The 24,440-nt window shown below is 36.7% G+C and overlaps 1 protein-coding gene across 2 annotated transcripts in view; it reads left to right on the top strand.

The window, feature by feature from the left end:
* Positions 1-24,440, top strand: part of CDH18 (cadherin 18) — a gene marked incomplete at both ends in the record, with an annotated part of 175,715 nt that overhangs the window by 23,860 nt on the left and 127,415 nt on the right. For both annotated transcript variants that reach the window (XM_082335404.1, XM_082335403.1), the window contains 2 exons: positions 13,831-14,125; positions 20,866-20,985. In XM_082335404.1, the coding sequence (XP_082191530.1) occupies positions 13,831-14,125; positions 20,866-20,985 (415 nt within the window). The remainder of the gene's footprint in view (positions 1-13,830; positions 14,126-20,865; positions 20,986-24,440) is intronic.

The following is a 24,440-nucleotide window of genomic DNA, read 5'->3' as shown; positions in this document are numbered from 1 at the left end:
CTCATTGGCATGTACAGAGCAATAGCTTTGATACAGTCTTTCTTGTTTAACGTCTCACATCAGCATCTGTTGTGATGCCGAATACTTCTGTAGGTTTGCTCCTTAGGCACACACAGGAAATTCTTCACGGTGTGGATCTGTGCCTGAACAAAGATTTTATTTATGGTAACAGAAGGGGTGGGAGGCATTTCCATTTTTCTCCAGAGTTTTCTTGAGCACACCTGTAATGAATGTGGTATTTACTCCATTTCCAACATTTGTCTCAGTTTTCTTTAGTTCTGATGGTACAAAAATTGTTAGGGTCGGAAGGAACATACTTCCAGCTCATTGAATAATGTTAAAAATTACCCCTTGAGAAAAAGAATAGTTGAGCTCTTATCAAAATGAAATTTGTATTTCTGCTGCCTAACCAGCAGTCTGCTTTGTTGCCATTATCTCTAGCATTAGGGATATACTGCACTAATGAACATAGTAACCTACTAGATTATTCCTTATGTGGAATAAATCTGAATTTAGTAATATGAGTAATATTTACTCACTTTAGGATGACTGAGTGAAAGCTTGTATTCAGTGGGTGTTTGAAGTACCAAGCTATGTATTTTTATTTTTTCCTGAAAAAGAATAAATATTTTTGATCTTCCTAGTATTGGTGAAATTAGGCTAGAAAAAAGACACTGGGAGATCAGAATCAGACCCCCGTATCTTCTGCTAGGCCATATGGGCACTTCCTCTTGGGCTTCTTAAATGTAAAGGAGACGGTCTGCTATGGAAAATGTGTTAATGAATTAACTGTACATCCAAAGGAGACTATAGGTACTCTATATTGACATCTCCTTGTACTGCTAGCAAGAATATCTAGTAGTAGATATATTAACGGTCATTTTAATTAATTCCTGAAATGAACTATTTTTGTATTAATTTCCCTGTCATTTTATACGTACTGTTTTAAAGCATCATTTGTGTCTAATTGTTTCTTGGCAGCCAGTAGCTTTAGAGATTGTAATCCTATTCTATCTGAACATTTTTTGGGAGGAGAGAAGGTGTCAGAGAGTCTCTGGGAAGAAAAATCACTGAAGTGTTCATGATAAATGACATCTGTATTGATACGTCAGCATACACGTAACAAACACTAAGGAGAGGAATATATTGCTTCAAAGTGTGAATAGTTTATTTCTGGCATTTAACATACTTGGAATACTGGTCCTGGAGAAAGGTCGAACTTCAACAGACTTTTTTTCATCTTTAACAGACTTTTTTTCATCATTCACTTCTATCACTTATTAAAAAGTGATAGAAGTGAATGGAACAGCATGTCTGGAATTCCTTACATGTACAGAAAGAGAACATTAGTGTTCCCTGTTGGAACTAGATGAAGAGGAATGTAAGACGGTGCTTAATGAGAAACATAAATTTTGTGTTGAGTGTACATGCAGAATATACTGCTGCTAGTTTTAGTAAATTGGTGAGGCTCTGACTTGCTTTGTTGAAATACTTTCTGTTAAACACCATTAAAGGGTAACTGTGGCAGAAAGTAGTTCTCAACTAGCTTTTTCCTGGCTAAATTCAAAATAATTCCATGGTTAGGATATGTCTATCCTGCAGACAAATGAAAACAAGTTTAAGTATCAAACTTATGTGACTTTACAATGAACAGCAAAGACCATAAATATTTTTCCAGTGAGAAATTTAGAACTTTGAGGAGGTGGTTTTATTTAATTCTTAAAGAACCATATATCTAAGGCTACATAAGATAAATTCTTCAGCACACTTTCCATGTTTTTTAACATGGGAGAATTTTAATGTAAAAATTGTTGCTCAGAAATATTAGAATATCAAATGTTAGCCAATTTTACATCACAATTTCATCTGCAGATACCTGATTCATGGACATAGATTCTTCTTGAATATCTTGTTATACAAAAACATACCATAGCTGCTTTTAGAAACTGACATTTCATGGATTCAACGCAGGAACAAATAAGCATACTTGGAACCTAAATGTGGGTTTCTGGAAATCTGAGGGCTTGGTCTTTTTGGTTGCTATTTCAAAAGTCTAACATCATTTCTTTTCCTCATTATTAGAATGTGTGTTGTCAGTCACAATGAAGAATGGTTGTTGTCTATGAAAGGATGGAAATGCTCTGTACTGTGCTGAAAAGATATCGTGCAGGACTTGCAATTACATTGTCAGGTAGAAAAAGTAGCAAAAGATTACATGTTACACAAGGCCTCTATAGGAATGCTGTTAACTCAAAACAGCAGTCAGTCATAAATTGTGATATAAAATTGGTTTGTAAACATCTTCAGAACATGTGTTTTACTTGTCCAGAAGTTGTACTGAACTGTAAATAATGAGGGGTTTACTCTGTCTTACAATCAAAGCCTTACAGTGCTGGCAGTACGGATATTTATGGACAGATGGGGTCATGATGACTTCAGGAAGAATACAGAAGCAGTAGCATGCCACCCCTTTGAAAAAACTGTGCTCATTGGTAAGAATTACCTGATTAAAAAACCTTGAGATCAGAAACTGTACTGCTTGATAAAACATGCCTTAAGTATGGAAATACAAAAAAGGATTCTTGAAATCCCCCAGTTTACATCCATGGGAGATTCAGAAAGCTTTTGTAACAGTTCATAAAAAGCATGCTAAAGTTAAGGACAGTTGTTCACATTCCCATTCACTGGTGTTGATATGTTCCCATTTCTTTATTTCTACTTGTAAAAGCATAGTCATCACTGCAACAGTCGTGACCACTTTGTCACTTTTTTATTGCAGTCATTACACGACTTACATCTGTGGAGGAGGCTAGTGATAAGTTTCTGCTGTGAACATGGATCTTCTGACTTACCCAACAAAGATGTCGAAAATAGCATAGTTGGCATTCTCCATTATCAATGGATTTTGAGGCACTAGTGAGCTTTTAAAGAAATTTGTGGAAACATTGCCTCATCATGATGATGCGGGGCTCTTTTCCTGTGTCATGTAATACTTTTTGCTTCTAGCAAACAGCAAGAGTACTCACATTATAAGAAGAAGAAAAGTGTCTGTAGTAGGCAAAAAATCATATTCTCTTCTAAGGGAGATACAGAAGAAGAGTGATCACTTGTGAGATGTGTAATGGAAACTCTATATAGAAGCAATTTTTTTACAAATCTAAATTTCACCCAACAAGAAGACAAGCTGTAGGCCACGTAAAAGAGGTGAAATGGCATTCCAGATGAAAAATCAAAAACATGCCTTGAAATATTAAATACTGTAGAAGCAGTGAATCAATACCCCAGTAAATCAATATTCTGATAGTCAATATTGTCATACCACTTTCTAATATTTAAAAAGTACATAACAAAGAGCTCTTAACAAATAAAATGACAAAAACCCCCTCAATAATGAAAACATGCATCTGTTTTACCTGGAAAAGTGCATTAACATGAGTTGATAAGGAGCTCACAAAAATACAGAGATGAAATCTTTTTGAAACAATAATCCCTGCAGTAATGCGTGGTAGTGTGTTCTTGTTGGTTTCCTCAGAATGAAACAACTTTTTCACCTGAAATAGAAGCCATTGGACAGTAGCTAACCTGTTTTCTTTCCACAGTCTTATAAACTTCTCAGGAAATTAGCTTCAAAGACATCAAAACCAAAAATGTGTGAGATTTTTGGAAGGATGGGATAAAAGGAAGCTGGTAAATTAATTATCTCTCCTTGAACTTTTCCACATAATATTTTTTTCCTAATCAAACTCTGTAATTGAGTAAGTAATCGAGTCCCTGACATAAAATTTTCTCTTCTTGATTTAACATGGCTCACAAATACTACATCAGAAAATCACACATCTATTTTTATCTTCACAATATTATTTAGGAAGAGCAAAGGAGAAAGAAGTAATTTAGAATATCACATGGGTACACTGCAGAGTTGTTTTTCCAGAGCTTAAATGAATACGCTGTCTTAAGATCTTTCATAGACTAAACAGTATTTTCTGTAGCACTATCAGATAAACAAGCAAACAAAAAAATAAATCATACTTTCCATAAGAGTTTTGAGTACTATTGCACTTACAGCTCTGTGCTCCGGTGAGCTATTTCTATCACTCCTGTTAATATCAGAAGCTATATACGTGGAGATCCCATGTAATGTGGAATTAATTCATCAGGGTTTTAGAGAACTAATAGTTCTTTCTCGTTTGGAAAAATCTGAAATCATCCTTAGGTTGGCATTCCTGTTCAGTAAGGGCAGATATGTATTTTCTTTTTGGAAGACCCTGTCACAATGGATGTGTTCCCTTTTTTCCCTCTGTATTGCAAACAGAAAGGAAAAGTGGAGTTTGATTCTCTCTTTGTGCATATTAAAAAAAAAACAACAAACAAACAAAAAACCTGCAATAAGAGTAGCTTGACTGAGCAAGCACCAGAAATGAAAGTCAACAGCATCTGAAGAAAGTCTGCAGAAACAGTGTGTGGAAACAGAAACTGTGTTTTTACTCCATCGTTGTCTCAAATGTGCAATGTTTTCCAGTGAAGAATAGCTTTTCACTGCTTCAGTGAAGTTCAGGCCCCAAACTCTTTCATCTCTTGGTGTTTTCAGAGAGTATATGCGCTTACCATTTTTCTGACCTTGACCTTTTCAATGTACTAAGCCAACATTCTTTCATATGAAAGCGGGCTTACTTCTCCAGATAATGCAAGTTATGATATCGGTACCTAGGACTACTTTTTGCATCTTTGAGGTTTAATGCATCTGTGACTATGTAGCTGAACAGTAAGGCATTTACAAACGTAGCAGTGCTTCAGTGATCTAGAAGTCTGCAAGGTCTGTGCCAGAGAGTAGTACTGTGAATTGAAGCACTTTTATTGTATGCTTGTGCCCATTTATAGGAAAGGCAAGATTTTTAGAAGTGTTTTATATTGGCATAACACCTCCTTATTGTAATTTAGTAACAACACAAACAAACAAAACATTCTTCTTCCAGTGGTGATGTAATGTGGCCAGGGCTTCTTTTGAGTAACAGTGCATCATCAAGGCATTTGGATTCAAACTTAGTCAAATCTGTGGTCAGGATCTACATGGATCTAGGAATCTAAGTTATTGCCAGAATTACAGATTTATTGATTGTTAAGTGAGTTTTTGGTGACAGTGATTGTGAGGAGATGCTGAAACCTGAAAACCACTCAATTTTATAAATTTGTCTAGAGAGCATGAAATAGTTTTCTGCATGGATTAGTGACATACGACATCAGAGGGGAGAAAGGAGTCATGTATTGCCAGAGCAGAATGCTATGAAGTAATATAACATTGACCCATGCATTAATTACTTGTTCATACCCACTGAAGCCAGACTTTTTGGCTACCATACAAACAAACCAAGCAGAAATCTGGCCTAGATCTTGAGAATTATTTGGCTGAATGTAACAATGAAGCATTCATTTAAAGTCTAACTTTCATCTCTCATGGTTTAATTTACTTTGTTTTTCCTTTTTTTTTTTTCCCCCTATTGATGATGCTTTTTCTGATGGCCTGGAAAAGGGGAGTTTCCGAATGTTCTTAAATTCTATAGCCCTCCAGGAATAATTTTTTTATGGCTTCAGAAATCCATCCCCTCCCACTTTCTCTGGGAATTGGAGAGTTCAGCATTGTCTAATGATATCACAACTGGATAGACCAGAGTCCAATTTGGGGCTTTTAAAATCTGAATTGTTTTCTTATTTCTGGATAAATTTGGTAGTTCAAGTCTGTGAAACTCAAATTACTCCTCTTTGAAACAGAGATAATGATACTTGCGCTTTAAGGAGACTGAGAGATCTAAACCAATAAAAGTTCTGCTACTAAGACCTTTTATGATTTTCTTTACTTAGTCAGAAGTAAAGGTGATATGATATGACAGTCAAGCACTTATCTTACGCTATCTTGGGGCCATTCTGCATAAGTATTACCGCAGATGAGCATTTCATGGGTTAAAGGCAGTGTGCTTCCACTGTGAAACAACTCTCGTGGCTATAGAGCAGTATTGGGGAACCAGGAGTCTTGTTTTCTGTTTAAAAATAATCTTTTTTCAACTAAGACACAAACAAAAAGACCAACTTAATTTTAGGCATGTTTTAGAGTAATGGTTCAATAAGCTGTAGTCACTTAGCCCTGGGATCTGCAAACAGGTATATTTACATAATTATACTTTTAGAAGACTGGTTAGCATGTTCTGCAACAGGATGCCTGTCCAGTTCTTTAAAACCTGTAAAGCAAATATGCTGTGTAAACCCTACTTTCTTGAAAAAAGAATGGTTTCTATGCCCATCATAGCATTAGCCCAAGCAAAAGATGTCTGAAATGAAAGCTTACTGCTGTGAAGAGAGTTCAGATGAAAACTTCAGCAGAGTGGAAGTATTTTTCTTCTGTATTGATTTAGACACATTGTACCCTGAAAGTACAATTCTGGATTTTATTTTTCTTAAAAATATATAGTGTTCTTTGAAAACAAAACAACAGTTTTATACATAAACGTTTATTGTGTTGTTTTAGGATTCCATTTTCTATTTTTCTTGTCATTCACTGGAGTCCTCCTTTTGTACAGAGAGAAAATAGAAGCTAATTTTGACCACTTGTGTCAGCTTTAGTACACCTGATGTTATTTCAGATGTGATTGCTTATGCACCTACATACTTCTACCATTACCCAGTCTCCCCAAAAGCAGCGGCAAAGGAGCGGAGTTCAGATAAGCACATCTTGCAAGAACAGATGTTTGTATGCTGTAGTGTTATACTGTGAAGTTAATACTGTTTCAGTTGTGTTTTTCCTGGATGATTGCAATCCAATTATTTTTTTCTATCTCAGAAAACCCATTCAGCAGATGGGGGCAATTGCAATTCTGTATTTTCTTCCTCTGTTTGACAAGGGTGTGGAATAGCTTCTTCTCGATTTGTGGACATTGCTATGGATAATACGGTTATCTCCTGGGCTAATGATTCCCTCTGAGAATTCCATCAAAAGGTGTGACATTGCCCAGAGCAATATATTTCATTAAAACATATTTTATAGCTCAGACCAAAGGAAGCAAGTCTGCAGCAAATCTGAGGATGCTTTTACTGCATAGGCACAATGAACATTTCAGTAGTATCAGCTAGGCTCTGATTTTGCAGTGTGCACCATTCAGAATAATTTTATATGTGTTTTTTACTGCTACTAAGTTATTGTCTCATTTCTTTTAAATTACATGTTGTGTCTACATAAACGTCAAAGGAAGTCAACATGATTTCAGTTCTTATTAGAGGGAAAATTAAAATATTTTTTACTTAGTGTTTTAGTGTTGTACCATTAATTCTTTGTATGTATCTACATTTTTAGTGGTTTTAGTGAAGCACTAAACAGTTCTGCATAACAAAAGTAAAGTAACATCAGTACATTGTTTTTTAATGTATTCTCCTATGCTTTGCTAAAGCTCATAGCTCATATTGTTTGGGAGTAATTTTGTCATTCCTCTAGGTTGGGCACTCATTGGTAGACTGTGCTGTGGCAGTGTTGTGCTGGGGCCCTCTAGTTGTCTGGTTAAACTGATTGGCAATGACAACAGAATTGAGAAGGGGAGGTTCTGCTGATCTCCTTGAAAGAACGTGCTGCTCACTGAACAGAAGAGAATACTTTATTCAAAAGACATAATGGTAGTGTCACTACCAGAACTTAAGTTTTGCTTTTGGAATTCTGTGCATATTATTTTTATTATTTGTCAACAATAAGTTTTAAGTTAATTCTCTGCAGTTATTTCAAAATAATTTAAGTTTATATGCGCAGAACTACTTCTACTCTGATTAAATTCATTAGGTTAGTGCAACAGTTCTTGAATTTTTAAAGTGAGCCTGAGATTTGAATTTAGCACATGTATGGAAATCTCTTCATAATTTTTTTTTTTTTTTTTCCAGCGGAACAACACATATATTATATCCAGATCCAAGAATTTATTGGTAGTCCAATTAAAATACTGTAAAAGTCATTACTAGTCCACTATAAATGCCACCCACACCCACACAACACATCAAGAATCCAAGTTGTTCAATTAAAGCAAACAGGGGGAAGCAGTTGTGCAATTAAATCGCTAATAGACAAGTCGTCTCCTTTACAACTGCCCCTCTTATCCAGGCTTCTTTCTCATTCTTCTGGTCATGCATGGTTTCCTGGTTGCGGCTTGTCTTCCTTAGGCAAGCGCAGGGGAGTGTGGTGGTCGCTGTGAGTTGTTAGCATCCCACATTCCCAGTAAGAGCAGAATGCTTGCTTCCTCCGCAAGTTTTTGATTAGTTTTATAGTACTTATTGGTGTTCTTTCCTGTTGGTCCCTGCTTCTGTGCTGTCCGGTAGTTTCTGCCCATTTGTGGTCATTTGCTTGACAAGTATGTATGCTTAAATGCTTGGGTGTATGTTGTGGCTAAGCATTAGCTAAAACAAGTAAGTAAAAGATGTATGAAGATGAAGGGTAGTGAATAAGGCCAGTAGCTAAGCAGTAGCCACCTGACCATTTGGTTTTGCGATTAGGCTTTAGCCACTTGATCACTTTGCAGTTACTAGCAGAAACAATACTGTATTAGCTGGGCAATAACCCTATAATCTGTGCATTCATTTTACAGCAGTTAATATGCTTGTGCATGAAATTGTAAGTGTTTAAAGACTTGTAGTATCAAAATTGATATAAGAATATAAAGAAAACTCATTAACTGAAATGTTTGGTATACTTCTTCAAATCATGCCTTTGGAAAATGTAGCCCTTCTATAGTTTATGCAGGAATACTAAAAGAAAGTTAAGCATTTAAATGGACCGATGGAAGAAAAATGTTTAAGTCTTAGCAAAACAAGGACACCTTGGTTGCTATTCTGCAATATCAGTCATACACTGCTGATAAAGGCTAGTTAAAGATTGAGGAACCATCATAAATCATCCTGAAGCCAACCTGTTATTAAATATGTCAAGAAGTGGAGCCCACTGGGTTGATAAAGGTGACATTCCAGATATGCTCTTCAGCTATTATTTTCAGTTTCTTCTTTCCCTAAAAATTCAGAGAAATAAAGACAGGAATAATACCCAACGGGATGAAAATTAAATACTTCTGGCAGCTTCTGGTTGTGGACAGAGTCAGAATATTTAATAAATATGTTCTTGTTAGGAGCATAAACAAATCAGCAGTGATAAATAATGTTTTCAGAAGCCAACCCATCACTTAGGCTAGAAACCACATTTCCACAAGGAAATTCAGAAGCCTGCACTGGCTGGGTTTGGGTATAGGAGAGGTTGCTGTCAGGGAGCAGCAGAGTGAGGCAGCTTCCTGGGGCTGGGGCACTGGGGGCTCCCCCAGGTGCGTCATGGCAGGGCCGGCCAGGAGCAGGGCAGCCAGGGGCCACCGGCACAGCCCCAGCCCCAGGCATCAAGTACCTCCCTGGGCATGGGGCCAGGCCGAGGCCTGTCCAGGATGTGGTCCCGCAGGTGGGCCCGGCTCAGGGGAGGCCATGGCTGGGCAAGGGCAGGGCTGTGGGGAGGTGGAGACCGGCCCTGCTGTGGGAGGGACTGGTGGCCCTGGGGGGCTGCAGTGAGTTCCTGAGCTGTGCGCAGGGTGGGGGGAGCCCTGGGAGGCTAGGGAAGGCTAAGTGGTGAGTGCAAGCTGTGTTAGTCTCTAGTGGTTAACTAGGCAAACTATTGGTCTGCAAAGTCATTTTTAAAATAGGGTTTGGGATCTAAGGTGAGGTTGCTTAGGGAAGAAAGTTGAAACAATTTAAGAAGGAAAAAAAAAAGCTTCTTAAGTAACAGTTAAAAAGTTAATAATAAGAGGTGGACTGTCATACAGACTAAGACCTACTGAAAGACATTTTCAGTAATGTTTTCATAGTCATAGTTAAAACCTCTGATACAGAAATCAGAGTGCCGTGTTCTAATGTTTGGAATATTTCCCTTGTATTTCTTTTCAATGCTTGTTACTCATCTCAACCTTATGAGTAATCATGTTTCAGTTTGCAATGCGTTTGTATTTCTTTTTAAATTAAGAGTCTCCCGCAACGTTCCAACTTTCTGTCTCTGACTGGCACAGCAGGGGAAAAAATAACACCACATTTTGTGTTTATCTGAGCTATTTATTCACATTACTACAGTGTGTGAGTGTCTCATCCTGTAGTGTATACATGTTCTTGCAGTAGTCATTGGCAGAGGTGGTGGCATCTCATTGAAATGAAATGTTCACACCTTTTTTAGGGATCTGGATTGAGATGACTTCTCCAGGTCACACAAGTTAGGTCTGAACTGGTGAACAGACCATGGGTTGGATTGAGTCTGTGCTGCTTAGTGGCATCCCCCTCCCTGTCAAATTAATCTGAAATAGAAATAGTCACAGCAGTCCCAAGTGGAGAGAGAGTCCACTATTGTCCAGCTAGATTTTGCTCCCTTGCTGTCTTTTATAAATCATTATAGACATAGCTGCAGAAATACAGTCTCCCAAACCATGTATTTGTAACCTAAGTGGTGAATCACATTTATTCTAATTAGAAATGCTTTTGTGGAATAAACTACCTGTTGTGGAGATGATTTCATCGTGCATAGGGAAAAGAAAGAAGTGTGCCATACTCAGAGACATGAATCTCTCATTAATCTGGTAGGCATTGTCTTAAGCAGGGATTCCCAGGGGCTCTCTTCAGCCCAACACATATTGCAAAAAAGAGTTTGAGAGCAGCCTTGATATTTTTCTACTTGGGTCAAATTGTACTGAGATGGAAGTATTAAAGAAGACAGTTATTTAATCTTTACTTTACAGAAAAACTGAAATACAAACCAACTGACAAAGCAAAGGACCTTTTGTTATGCAGTAGAAGTGCTGTGCAAAATCCTCCTATGTGAGTTTGAAATTCAGCGTTAGAAATTAAAAGGCATAAATCAAAGTGTGATATTTCAAACAATATAAGAAATATCAGGAAGTTGGGAAGCAGGAACTTCTCTTAGCTTTCTCTTGTTTTCAGTTGTTGCCTTACAACTGCAATGTAAAAGACCTGTTGCAAATTGAAGGCTTTCAGTGTTTATTAATACCCAGATAATTTTCTTCTAATGACATTCCTGCCTGCGTTTTTCAATTGAAGTTTATTGGGTAGCATGGTGTTTAGCAGGAATAGCATGTAATTGGTTGGCCATGCAATCAGCTGAGAATTTTTTGTGTTTCTTAACTTCTATTACTTGTTAGATGTAAAAGCCCTCTGACTCAAAATGTGCCTGGCTTTTCTTCACTGATGACAAGTACAAATAGTTGTTTCTTCACAACAGAAAATATCTAATGTTATTAATTTTTCCAAATGTTCCATGCATTTCATGCTATCACAGTGAATCTCTGAATGTGCCTTTCTGCAGCACGGTATTGGAACGCCATGTCTATGTTGATATTTGTTTTTTTTGAAGAAAGCTTATTTCTTAAATTCTACAGCAGTTCCTTATTCTGTTGATTTCTTACCTACCTATGTAACCAATTTCTTAATTGGCTCGTAATTTCATAATTCCAGTTATCAATACCATGAGTTTTGCTGGGAACTCTGTATCGTATACCTGAATATGCTTTTACATATATGCATGCAGAGTTAAAAGGAGAGAATGAGGATGGAGATTCTTCTGATCTTTTTCAGTTTGGGTTAGTTTTGAGTTCCTTATAGCTTCACCAGCTCAGCAAATTTGTCATTTTCCTGGGCATATAAATTTTCTCCTGGGTTTCTTGGGTTTTTTTTTCCCATAAATTAGAGATAATCTTTCTGAGGCAAATGTTAACATTTGCAAACACTAACACATAGGAATCATTTTATCAAAAAAGGAACCTGCAGCAAGAGAAAAACAATTCTGATTGATTGTTTCTGAAAGATTAGAATACCAGCAAGCCAAGGTTAGAATACCAGAATGCCTACTGTTCTTGGTTTTAGGAATAAATCACTTCAGAGGACATTTTGACTTTATAAGAAGTTTGGATCCCTGGCATTTTACATTGAGTGAATTATTTCTTTGTTAATAGAATAGAGTATTATTCTGAGTATAAGAAGAGATGTAACTAGAATTTTATCTATCGCTTCTCTAAATAAAGGTATAAGACTGTCCTGCTGTCCTATAAAGGCAAAGCCAAGCAAACAGATCCTTTCTCTGCTTCTTTCTTTCTTTCGTTCACTGTCCACAGTGGTGACCCAGTTTTGTTTTGGTTATTCAGTCAGATCTTCTTGTGGCTCAGATAAATATATGGTGCATTGACTGAAGTTATGCTGAAGTTTATATGAGCTGACAATCTTAATTTTGTTAGACTTCACCTTCCCAACCCTCCCTACAGGACAAGATATAAATTATGTGCGACACCATAATTTCATAGATTCAATATACGAGATTAAAAACATGATCAAACCTCATATGTTTACTCCTTTTACAAATAGCAAGCTAGATAATTTTAAAGGCAAGACAAAGACCTGGCAAAAAAGGTACAAGAAGAGAGTGAGAAAATAGCAGCACTTCTGTATCTTATGATTTAAGTCAGAAAAAAGATTATTTGTACCTCCAGAAGGTTTATTTTTTCTCTATCCAGCCCTAAATATTTCTGAACTGAGAATGGAAAGGAGTCTGGAAACTGACACCTTATGTTCCATTAATTAAAAATAATATCTGGCATTCTGCTTCTGCTTTGCTCAGATTCTGTATAGAAACTTAGTAATGCCACATTGCAGATATTGAGAGATAGTCAGGGCAGTGGGATAAGAATAAGAATGAGTGAGTTCTTAAAATTAGAAAGTTTCCCTTCTGATTTAACATCACAATATAACTGCACAATACCTGAGGCTGTTCATTTCTGCATTATCACTTTGTTCTCATTGTGCACCTCAATAAATACATTCTGTTCTCAAAGTCATTTTAAAGGAAAAAAAAAACACAAAGCCTCTCAATCTGTCAAAAAATCACCCCTCCTTCTCAGAGAACACATGTTCATTTTTAATCTAAACAGGCAATTCTTTAAAGTCAAGTTAGAAGCACTGAGACTTAATGGGTAGCTGTTTCATGTGATCTCTTAATACACCAGGGTCCTTAGTGACTTTTCTCCCCCCCCTTCCCCCCCCCCCAATAAATTTAAGCTTTATTCTACTCAAGGAGGAATATAATATACTTAACATATATTTTATAGCACAAAGTGTGCATTAGGAACAATGAAAATGCTGGAAGTATCAGTCAAAGTTCATTACTTCATTATAAATAATTTAAATACAAGCAAATTAGGTGACTTTCTAATTAAAAACAAACAAAAAAATCCCAGAGAAAATGGCTCTGGTTTGTTGAGGGATAGAGTAATCCTGGACAGACATCTGTCACTGCCACACTACGCAGTTTCCTTTTGCAGTAAATGATGCTGTCCTTGGGGCCACATAGGTGGAGGTGGGACTGAACTACGATCATTGAAGCAAACAATCCTCAGTGTGACTGCTTCAGGCTTAGTGCTTAAGGCAGAGTTTCTAGCAATGAGTGCTGTAAGATAAATACTAGAAGGACTAAAACCAAACCAAAATAAAATAAAAAACACCCCAGTTAGTAGAATGTTCTTGACTTAGGGAAGTTTTCTAGAATAGATGTAGAACCCAAGAAATCCCAGGTTAAAAAATGAACTATGCTGGGTGGAAATGACCCTGAACAAAATGATCAACTTGCCAGAAGTAGCACATGAGGAATTACAGCAAGAGGTGAGAAGGTTAAAAACTAAATAGAATGGTGCTAACAGTAGTAGTATAGTTTTTATATCTTACGTGTAATAACCTTTTATGAAATTTAATATGTCATTTTATATGATTTTATGTGTATATATTCTACAGCTGCACTCCAATTCTGACAAAGGTGATGGATCGGTCAAATACATTCTTACTGGAGAAGGGGCGGGGACTATATTTATTATTGATGACACGACTGGAGACATCCATTCAACCAAAAGCCTAGATCGAGAGCAGAAGACGCACTATGTGCTTCATGCCCAAGCTATTGATAGACGGACAAACAAGCCGCTTGAGCCTGAATCTGAATTTATTATCAAAGTGCAGGATATCAACGACAATGCACCAAAATTTACAGATGGACCATACATTGTTACTGTACCAGAGATGTCTGAAATGGGTAAGGAAAACAAATTGTTCTATTCAACAATCTTTTAACAAGTGAAAATGCCACATACTGTTTGACAAAGTTACGACACATTATTGTATCATTGATTGTATGTAAAAGATATTACAGTTGAGGTGATAAGAAGACATCAAATGCAACCTTGTATGTTACTTGGGACATCCATATCAAGAACACAGGACACACACACGCGTGCTGACTGTAGAGGAGAGTCACTCTTATTCTTGAATGCTTTAACAGACATTACTGGGCAAATGGTACTTTGCACTCTAGAAACAAGATATATCTGTATATCCTCATTTAACTGCACACTTTATGGCATTCTCTTATGTCTACATGAGTAGTCTATGCAATTCACAGAATTAAACAAATACAAAGGAACAGTAGTTTTCTAGATTATTTTAGGCCATGGTGTCATATGTTTATTTACCTTTATTAAGTTTCTTATAAAGTGAGCTGAAGTTCCAAAAAGTACTGATCTTTGGTTTTCGCTGTTAGGAATGTAGTTCAGATATTCTTTGAGGTGCTACATTATGCAATAAGTTTTCTTTATTGCTTCTCTGGTGTTGAAATTAGTTTATAACTTTCCTTTAATACCACAACATCAAAGCTACATAACTAGTCTAGGATAGACAGATGGAAATATGACTTATGCTAGATATTTTTTAAGAAAGCTTAGCTGTCATGACTAGTCTTTGTGAAATATGTCTGTTGTCTTTTATTACTGAATGGACAGTACAGGTAGTTACGTCATGAACACACACTTCTCCCTTTACCCCCCAAATCCCTATACACCCCATCTAAGAAACAGCCTTCAAGTCCAAGATGTGTCTAACTTTCCTAAGTGAAAAGTAGATAATTTGTTCTTTTCTCCTTGCTGTTTGTCTAATAAGCAGGTGATAGACTTTAACTTCTGCAGAGGAGAATTTTAAAAATTAAAAGGGAAAAATATTAAAATACACATAGTTAGTCAACTGTCATAACAATATTGATCATACATATAAGAACGAATTAATGTTGTCATTGAATCTTAATGGTTTGTCATCATTTGATCACTTTGAATGGTAATGATAGCTCATATGAATAGATAAGAAAATAACAGAAGTGTTTTGTTCCATACTTGAACACATACCTATAACAGGACATGTTTTTAATGTAGAATTCCCTATTTTAACTAGCTAAGCATACTATCACAAATATCATTCCCATGAAAAGTTTATGGAACTACAGAAGGGCGGTATTTCTGTGAGTAATGTCATAACACCAGGACTATTTAAGCAACGCACCTTTGTGGGAAGTACTACAGTGAGGGGATAGAGCTCCCAGCAAGAATATTGTGGGCCTGTATGAAACCTCTTCAGTTGTCTTTGATAATTCACTGTGGCACAAAGCTTTACTGTTAGAGTTGCAGTTCATTTCAGTAACATCTAAGCTCTTATCTCAGTTGTCACACAGACTGTTTTGATGTGAAATGCATTTCCTTTTTCGACTGTCTCCAAAAATGCATAACTCTGTCTTCCTCTTTCTTCAGTTTCCTTTGTCTTTAATGGGGACCATTTTAATTAATTGATTATTTTTTCCCCTGTAGAAGCCTTTTGTTTTCTGCATAGGAGGAAAGACAGTGGAAAGGAAATCAATGTTATCATCAAAGTCAAAAGCAGCTGATATAATTATTTTTCATTTGTTCACTCTGTTTATAAAAGTTCTCTTTTTCTTTTCATGCTCTCAAAATGTAGTGTTCTTACATGGATGTTAGTCATAATTCAGTAGTAGTCTCAATCTTGGTATTACTGTACAACTACATTATACAAGTTACTGTTTTCTAAGAACAATTCAAATAGTTAGTCTGGGATGGCATTTTGGGTTATAAAACAGAATGGATTATGGTGAACCAAGGAAGTTTTAGTGATAAAATAAAGCATTAATGCATATGTTTTACAAATGAAATACTTTACTGGTTGTACCTGAGGTAAATCATTAAAATATTCTTTCCACAAAGCTTTCCTGTTGTGTGAATAAAACTGAATTTTCATATCGCACCATACAGGCAATCTGCTGTAGGCATACATTATATTTTCATTGCAAATTTATGGCCACTATTTTCTTTTTCCCTTATTGATTTGTTTGTGTTTGTGGCATACTGAAAGCATTTTATTGTCTGCAGTCTCAGGAAGACTAATTCTATTATTGCTTCCACAGGATACATTCCTTCTGTCAAATAACGGAGATCCCTATGCCGTTTTTATTAGCTCTGCAATTAGCATGTTTTTTGACATTTAGCTGTGGAGTCTATACAAATCTGTACTTCTTGTTGTTATTTTATGAATTCCTAATGATGCTTCACTACTTTAAGAATTTCTTCCACTTTTTTGTATTGTCATTTAAAGAACTTTCAATGTTACTGTCTCTCTGTAACAGCCCTCATGCTGAGTGACAGGTGGTATTTTTGATCTCCGTTATGCTGTTTAGTTTCAGCAGCAGGTTCCTGTCTCTCTCATCATGAAGTTAACTGGTATTTTTCCCACAAGTTGAACCTTTCTTGATCTACCTGTAAAAGCTTAGTAGGACCTTTATGGCTTTTCTTTTTTAGGTCACTGACAAGTGAAAGTGCAGGTAAGTTTTGTTAAATTATTTGCCAAATATTAGATCACAGTGTTCTCTGTGGCACAAAGTGAACATATTATTTATGCTTTATGTACTATGCTGAAAGAGCTGAAAAAACCCACTTGTTCCTTGCCTTCATTGAACCTTTTTCCTAAAAGTTGGCTCAAGAACCAAGATTTATATCTGAAATGGTTTCTTCTGCAGTGTAAAAAACTCAGTCTCATTGACAGCTATAACAATGCTCTGTTTTAAGGTTTATGAGTCATCATTATCTAAATGTAAAAGGAAATAAAAACATTTTTCAATCAGTAAAAACCTTCCATATCTGCTCATTTTCGGATAGCTTCAAAATGAAAGAAATACTGCATATTAAATTTTTTATTGTTGAGGTCACGTGTAAGAGTATTCCCAATAAAGTCTATTAAGGAAATCAGTAGACACACTGGACTTTCCTGAACTTCTTTCCAGAGTGTTATAATGTGAGGTAGTCAGAATTTCAGATAATCTGGAAGACAGTATTCATGGCATTCATAAATACAATTTGTATGAGAAGTGCCTGTTTATCTTCCTGTGTTGTTTGATTGTTATCTTCTAATGAAGATAGCTGACAAAAAAAATTGAGATTTTCTACAGTAAGGACTTGGATCAGTAATATAGTCACTGGACTAGAAGTGTTGATTTCCTGGTGAAATCACTATTTTCTGATGTAGAATGAAACTAAAACATGTTGCGTTGACTTGTTTCAAGACAATTTTAAGTATTAGTTTAGTTAGATGGAAAATCCCTATGTTCATTAAACTTCACCCTTTTTTCACCACTTCTACTTTTTGTTCAGTATTGATCCATTTGAGATTTTAACAGTGCAGCAAGCTATGGAAAGTCATGCATACAGATTTGCATTCTCAACAGATATGTTTTATTGAACTGCCTCATTAAACATTAAAAATTTGTCTTCAGAGAGACAGATTGAAGTATTTCCCTTCAGCTTTTCTTTGATATATAACTTTACAGTTTTTTTATTGTAAACATATTTTAAAAAAGGGAAAAACAAAAGAAGAGATTTTGAAATAAAACTACAATTTGATTTCCCAAATGAAATTAACCTTATTTTTGATAACAGAAAAAAGGCAAAGCTTACAGAGTGGTGTTCAGTGCATACAGACATATTTTACAGCTCTGTATAAAGCATTAGCTAAGAAAACAGAATTCCCAATGTGTAATCTCTAAACTGTAGCGGGAAATCATGTGGAGTGGTAGTTGTACTCTGAATAAGCAGAGCCTCCACTTGGGGAAAAAAGTCTTTTTTATTGCCTAACTGGAGTGTCAAAATGCTTTCATAGCAAAATTTTGAGGTTTTCTTGACAGGCATTTTCACAGTAGGTTAGTGAAGAAAGTATGGAAGGTATGCCTCTGGGTCCGATGTTCATATGTATTCTGAGGTCTCCAGGGAAATTAGATCCTTATTTTTTGTATTAGATTATATTCTTCAGAATTGTTAACATTAAAAACAGCAAGGCAGCTGTACTGCATACCTTTCCATCTAAATCCTTCATTACACATAGCTCAACAGCAAAAACTGATGCTGCATCTGCATGGTACAAATATGTTTGGAATCATGATTTGTCTGTCATGTTGATGAGCTGAATGATGCTAACTTTGAAAGGAGTAATTGGAAGGTAAAGGTACCCCCTTTACCTTTTTTCTCACAAGGCATTCTAACCTGCAGCTTTCACAAGCTGCCTTTCCTCTGTGCTCAGCAAATCAGCCAAGAGTTAGGCAAAAGGCCAGTATGGGTGTATCTTAGAAGATGCTGAGCGTGCTTGTGTAATACAGTGAAGAAATTAAGCATCTGATGAGCTACCTTGCACTGAATGAGGGTTTGAGAGGTGGGGGTGGAGGGGTGAGTTAAAACTTCTGATTCTAAGTGTTCTTTTCGATACAAAGTGAACACTTTGCCATTATTCAAGACTATTCAATACCAAATTACTATTATCAGGTGTTTCTTAGGAAAGAAATAGATGTATTAGGAAATCACTGCAGTGGATTTTAAGGTATAATCGCATTCCATTCATGCTAAAATGACCTGTCAGCTGCTTATGTGAGATATCACCTTTCACTAGCCCTGTTTCTTTGTCCCACATCAATGAGCATACAAGCACTCAGATTCTATCCCCTACCTTTTGAAATAAGGAGAGGAGAGAAGAAAGTCTCTGAAGAATGAGAGAACCATGAAATTTCAGTATTTCTGGTATTTTCTTCTTCTGAAATAGCCAAAATCTGTTCATCCATTCCAAAACCTACCTTGAATTTCTAGAACTCTGGGGAAAAAGTGCAAATGGGAACTCAACCTGTTAGACGAGTAGGCAACTGTTGCTAACTGTTTTCCTGGAAGCAGGAAAATCTATAGATAAAAAGGTATGGAAGTTGCCCAGCACTCTGGGTAGCAAACTCTGGTAGGTGACCGACTATACCTATTGGATGGGTATCTTTTTGTTGGATGTAATAAAAAAAAAAAATCATTGTGTATCGGTAACCTTTTAATCTTTAATGATTCCACAAGATTCCAACATAAAATAATGAAGCCACGAATAAAGGTAAAACAACAAATCAGTGCAGATAGGCCTTGACCCTTGAATCAACAAGCTTAACTAGAAGACAGAAAGGTCACACAGCTTTTCCACCTCAAGTTAGAAATTATTGCCAAACTGTGCTATAGAAATATATCATTACAGTATTTAGATAAGCTATAGAATAGGGGAAAAAATGCATTTCTGTTCTTTGAAGTGACCTGATGTGGTTTGTAAGAATTCTTATTCTAAGTTTAGATAGCAAATAAATATGACTGAATAGATTCCTAGAACATTTTAAGAAAATTACACTGTTTAATTCGTATTTGTTTACCTTGCCACATAAACGCAAATACGGTAATTTAGTCTGTTTTACCATTAACTCCTGAATAACTATGAAGAGACTACTAGCTCTTGTGCTAAAGCACATCTTTTGGTTTCATTTCATCTGAAGGAATCTAGTTTGCATGCTCTGAAACTGTCCCATGATGCAAATCAAAGTACGACAAGTGGGGGAGATCGAAGGATTCCATTCAAAAGCGTACTTTCCTCCCAACTAAGATGTGAAATTGAACACCCCAGAGTGGAGGTGATGCCTCAGTGGTCAATTTGACAGAGAAGCCACTTTCAGATGCAAAATTACATGAGAGAAGCCTGTTCTGCTATTATTATTCCTGTATTTTAATACTGGGCCAAACAAGTCTGTAGAAAGCAGTGTCTGTAGGAGGATAAACAAGTGGGATGAAGACTGAACCTTTATTAACTTGCCAGTTTTTCATTTACTGATTTCTTATGTGAAGTGTTGGGCAGTGATAGCAAAAAAGATTCATCATTAAATGTCTTGAAAAATACAGTAAAATGTAAAATCACCTGTCTCTATTCTATCTGTGCAGTACTTACGCGTTTTATTTTCTACAAAGTGTTATCATTAAGTTATCCGACTTAGTGACATGCTAGAAACTGTGATTTTATTTTTCTAATGGTATTTATCAACAGCATACAAATATTTGTCTTTCGAACTCCTTATCTTTCTAATTTGGATCCATCATTGGAATTCCAACAAGGTTCTAGTAGTTATTTCATTTTCAGATCTTTGATGCCTTCCTGTAGCTAGATTTTTTGATTCCCTTATAATCTTTTATTGATTTGGGGACATTTATGCAAATTATTTTAAATATGCACTTCAACATTAATTTGTATTGTGGATGAAGATAATCCTGAAGTCCATAAATATGAGTTGTTCAGAAGCCTAAGCAATATCCAAATTTGGGGTCTATGTGTGTGAACATGCATAAATATGCATGCTATGTAGTTACTATTTATGTTTATATATATGTAATTACGTTACATATACATATATAGACAGAAAAAGTTTTTTCAAATGAGTGTAAATAGTTTTCCTTAAAAATACGATAGGTTAATAACATAGAGCGAAAATGTTATTAATCTCTCAATTGTAGAATGTGAGGACTGTAGATGTTTCAAAAATGCATCTAAAAATATTGATATTTGTCAGAAAATTATATTTATTATCAATTAACTTTTATTTTCCTGTATATACAGGTACATCTGTTCTGCAGGTGACAGCCACAGATGCAGATGACCCTACATATGGAAACAGTGCCAGAGTAGTGTACAGTATTCTTCAGGGACAGCCATATTTCTCTGTTGACCCTAAAACAGGTGGGTATTTTATATTTCTGTCAGTGTGATTTGGCTAATATGTGGCAGGTAACTAAGTCTCGTAGATTAAATCCAATATATGAAACGCAGGTGGGTGGGATTTTTTTTTTTAATTCCTATTATAGCCTACTTCTTGCTTCAACACTATGAAATTTAGGAGTTGCTATGTTTTAGTAAAATGAGCCTACTGTGTACAGAATTAATTCTTCATTATGCCATGATGTGAGCCATTCAACCAAACTGGAATAGCACTTTTTCATCTTTTCAAGCCTCTGTTTAGGAAGTGACTCAGTGTGCCTCATATGTTATGATTTTAAATGCTTTGTTTTGCCTGAAGGATAGGCTTGGGAGGATTATTGAGTGTGTGCTTCAACACATATACCATAATAAATTAATATCATTCTTGTATTTATGAAACTGCAGTATTGCCATTTCACTGAAAATTTATTCTGTGATTCGAGAAGTAGAATGAGCTGAAATATTTATGTTTAAACTCTATGCATCACCCTCTCTTTTTTTTCCACAAAGTGTAAGTTATGTATAATGAATCCAAATTGGGTTCTTTAAGGAGAGAAGAAACCTCTTTTGGGGATGGGAGTTGTTACTAGTTTTGGATTTTCTGAAGAACATCATCTTAAATATTAATATGATGGCTTATTTTTAGTGTGCATTTATAGTCCTTAATAATGAGGAAATATAATTTAAGAAAGTACTTTTTTCATCTGAATTTTGTAACTGTTTTTCCCTATCTATGTCAAAGTTTTAATACTGAAGGGAAAGAATGAAATATAGTGGTCCCTACACTTAACTGTAGGAAGAATAATGATTTTTAAAATGTGCTGAAGTGAAGTAAGTTTAGTATAAATAGATTTCATTGTAATATTTTTATGTTTAAGTGTCTTTGCTAGTGTATGTTAATCTCTATGGAACTTGGAGGTATACGCTTGCTTCATTACCGGGAGAAGTGTATCTGTGCCATCTCAGTTAGCTTTGAGGTTAGGCCTCCTTTGAGTAGGAGACTGGACTCAATGACCCCCAGAGGTCTCTCTCAACCTAAATTATTCTATAAATTTGTGAGCCTATGTTAGAAAGGCCTAAGAGTGCAAAGCCTGACAGGATCTTGTTGGAGGACTCTATAAGGTGCTGGGAGGCAAACCTGATGCAGACCTGTTCATACATACTGTGTTTCGGGAACGACTGCTGGCGCACACCTTACGCAGCCATGCGTGAGTACGGTCTGGCAGAGTACTAGCTGGCACGGGCCAAAACCACTCTGAGGTACATGTTAACAACTAAGAGGTATGGAAAATCAGTGGTACAGTGCTCAAGCTCTCTCTGCCCTTGTTTTACTTAGAAATACAATGCTGGTCTACATTTCTGCTTCTGTTTTGTCACTCTGAGGCAATGGCCTATATTTTTTATTTTGATAATGGTGTGGAACTTGTAATCTGGAGCTGCTATTCAGTCAGTGAAGAATGATAATGGGTGTTCTCAGTCTCAGGTCTGTACCACAAAAGAAAATAGTATTGATATATCACTGTTTGTACGTTATAAAGAAAGCAGATGGGAGTGTATTTTCACTTGCCAAGACTGAGGCTTTGACAGGGATTTAATAACACTTTATGAACTTAAACTGGTTTTAATATGTGTATAGAATATGAAAATGTTTCTGATACCTTAGTCTATGAAAGTGGCAAGAGGAGGAGTACCTTATGAGGTAAGTAGACAGTGAAACAGTGAAAAAAAAATGGAGAAGGCTTTTTGATTTGATAAGTTGTTTTTTTTATAATTCCAGAATAGCAATCAATTTAATTTGGCATGATACAATGGGAAGAGGTAGAATATTGGAAAATATGGGAAAGTCTTGAAGAATAGAGTATTTCACTATGAAATTTCCCTTTGAATTGTTGCGTTTTGAGACACTGATTTTCTAAAAACATCACTCTTCTGAATTTGCAAGCATTTCTGTGACCTATTTTTCCTAAGGGTTGAACTGTTCAGTTCCATCTTAGGTATATTTTATCTGGAAGTTTTCGGGATTTACTGTGACATGCACAAACTTCCTTTACAAGAAAGAGGTAGAAGGTCCAAAACAGGGTAAAAGACAGAGAAAGGTCCCAACATTTATGACCGAATGTAAAGTTTGTGAAGCCAAAGGATCTTTCATGGCTATCAGTAAAGCTTCTTGGAGCTATCAGATACAGACATCAAGCTGTTCATAGCTCTAGTGTCGATACTCATCTTAAGAAGTCTTCTGCTTCTAGCTTAGTGCTGCCTAAACTTGGTTTTCAACAACTTACTATCTGAAGACTTTAAAATGATGGAGTTTTATGAGCTTAGTTTAGAACAGTTTAAATAGGGTTTTAGGATTCATACATCTAAAATACAATAGTGAGCCAGCACCAAATTACAAACTTTGAAGTAAAAAAAGCTGTGTTCTCGGCAGAAGAACATCTTTGTTAGCTTATCTGATAAAAGGCTCATGTCTACACACCCAAAGGAGGGCAGAGGTGCAGTGCTGGGAGAGTAACCCCCCTGCCCTCATTAGAGACTCAAGCCTGGGCTCGTCCCAGGGCTGCCCCAGGAGAGCCTCAATCCCATGGGCCAGGGCTGAAACCCATCATGAGGAGTCAGCAGGAGATGCTCTCCTGATCACCCTTCAGGCTGAGGGAGCTACTGCCTGCAGGGGTATGGGACACATTATGGGGTGCAGGGAAGAGCATTATGGTATTGTACTAGATCTATTCCAGGATGTTTAGTGGAAGAACCACAGGCAGGGAAAGGGAGGGATTGAGATGGATTAGGAAGGAAAAAACAAGGAAGAACAGAGGGATCAGTGGATAAAAGGGGCCACTCCTGTGTAAGCAGGCTCTTGTTCAGTACCATTGTCTAGTTGTGCCCTGTGTTTGATCAGCACAGTCTGTCCTGTATCTTCTTGTGCTCCAATTCTAACTATTTTCCTGAGTAAAGGGACCCTCTCTCTGTATGCATGTGTGTCTGGAGGTTTAACTGCCAGCAATTGGAGCTGGACCATGGGTCAGAGGGTCGTGTGTGTCTGTGGTGCCAGCAAACTGGAGAGCACAGTGTGTGCCTGTTGCATGGGTGTGAATGTCAGTGTGGGATCACTACTGAGTATCAAGCTGAAGTAACAAGCAGGTCAGATGAGTGCCTTGGGTGCCAGGTATCCACATGGCAAAAAGTCTGGACCAGATACTGGAGAGACCAGAGGGTTCAGCTGTTGCGGGGGCCCAGAGGTCCAGACTGACTACGGGAGCGACTGCACAGTCTGTGGGTTGACTGTGGGGCCCGTTTGCATCTGTGTGTCTCTGTGCATGAGGCAAGGGCAGACCAGGGAGCCGGGAGCCAGGAGCCAGGTCCTGGATAGTCTGGGTGTGAAAGCCAGCTACTGAGAGCCCGTAATGTATATGTGAGGGTGTTAGTGGGCATGCAAGGTA

This window comes from Platalea leucorodia (genome assembly GCF_965183815.1).
Source record: "Platalea leucorodia genome assembly, chromosome: 1".
Lineage (NCBI taxonomy): Eukaryota > Metazoa > Chordata > Aves > Pelecaniformes > Threskiornithidae > Platalea > Platalea leucorodia.
The sequence above is the reverse complement of the archived record's forward strand: the minus strand, read 5'-3'. Positions and strand labels throughout refer to the sequence as shown.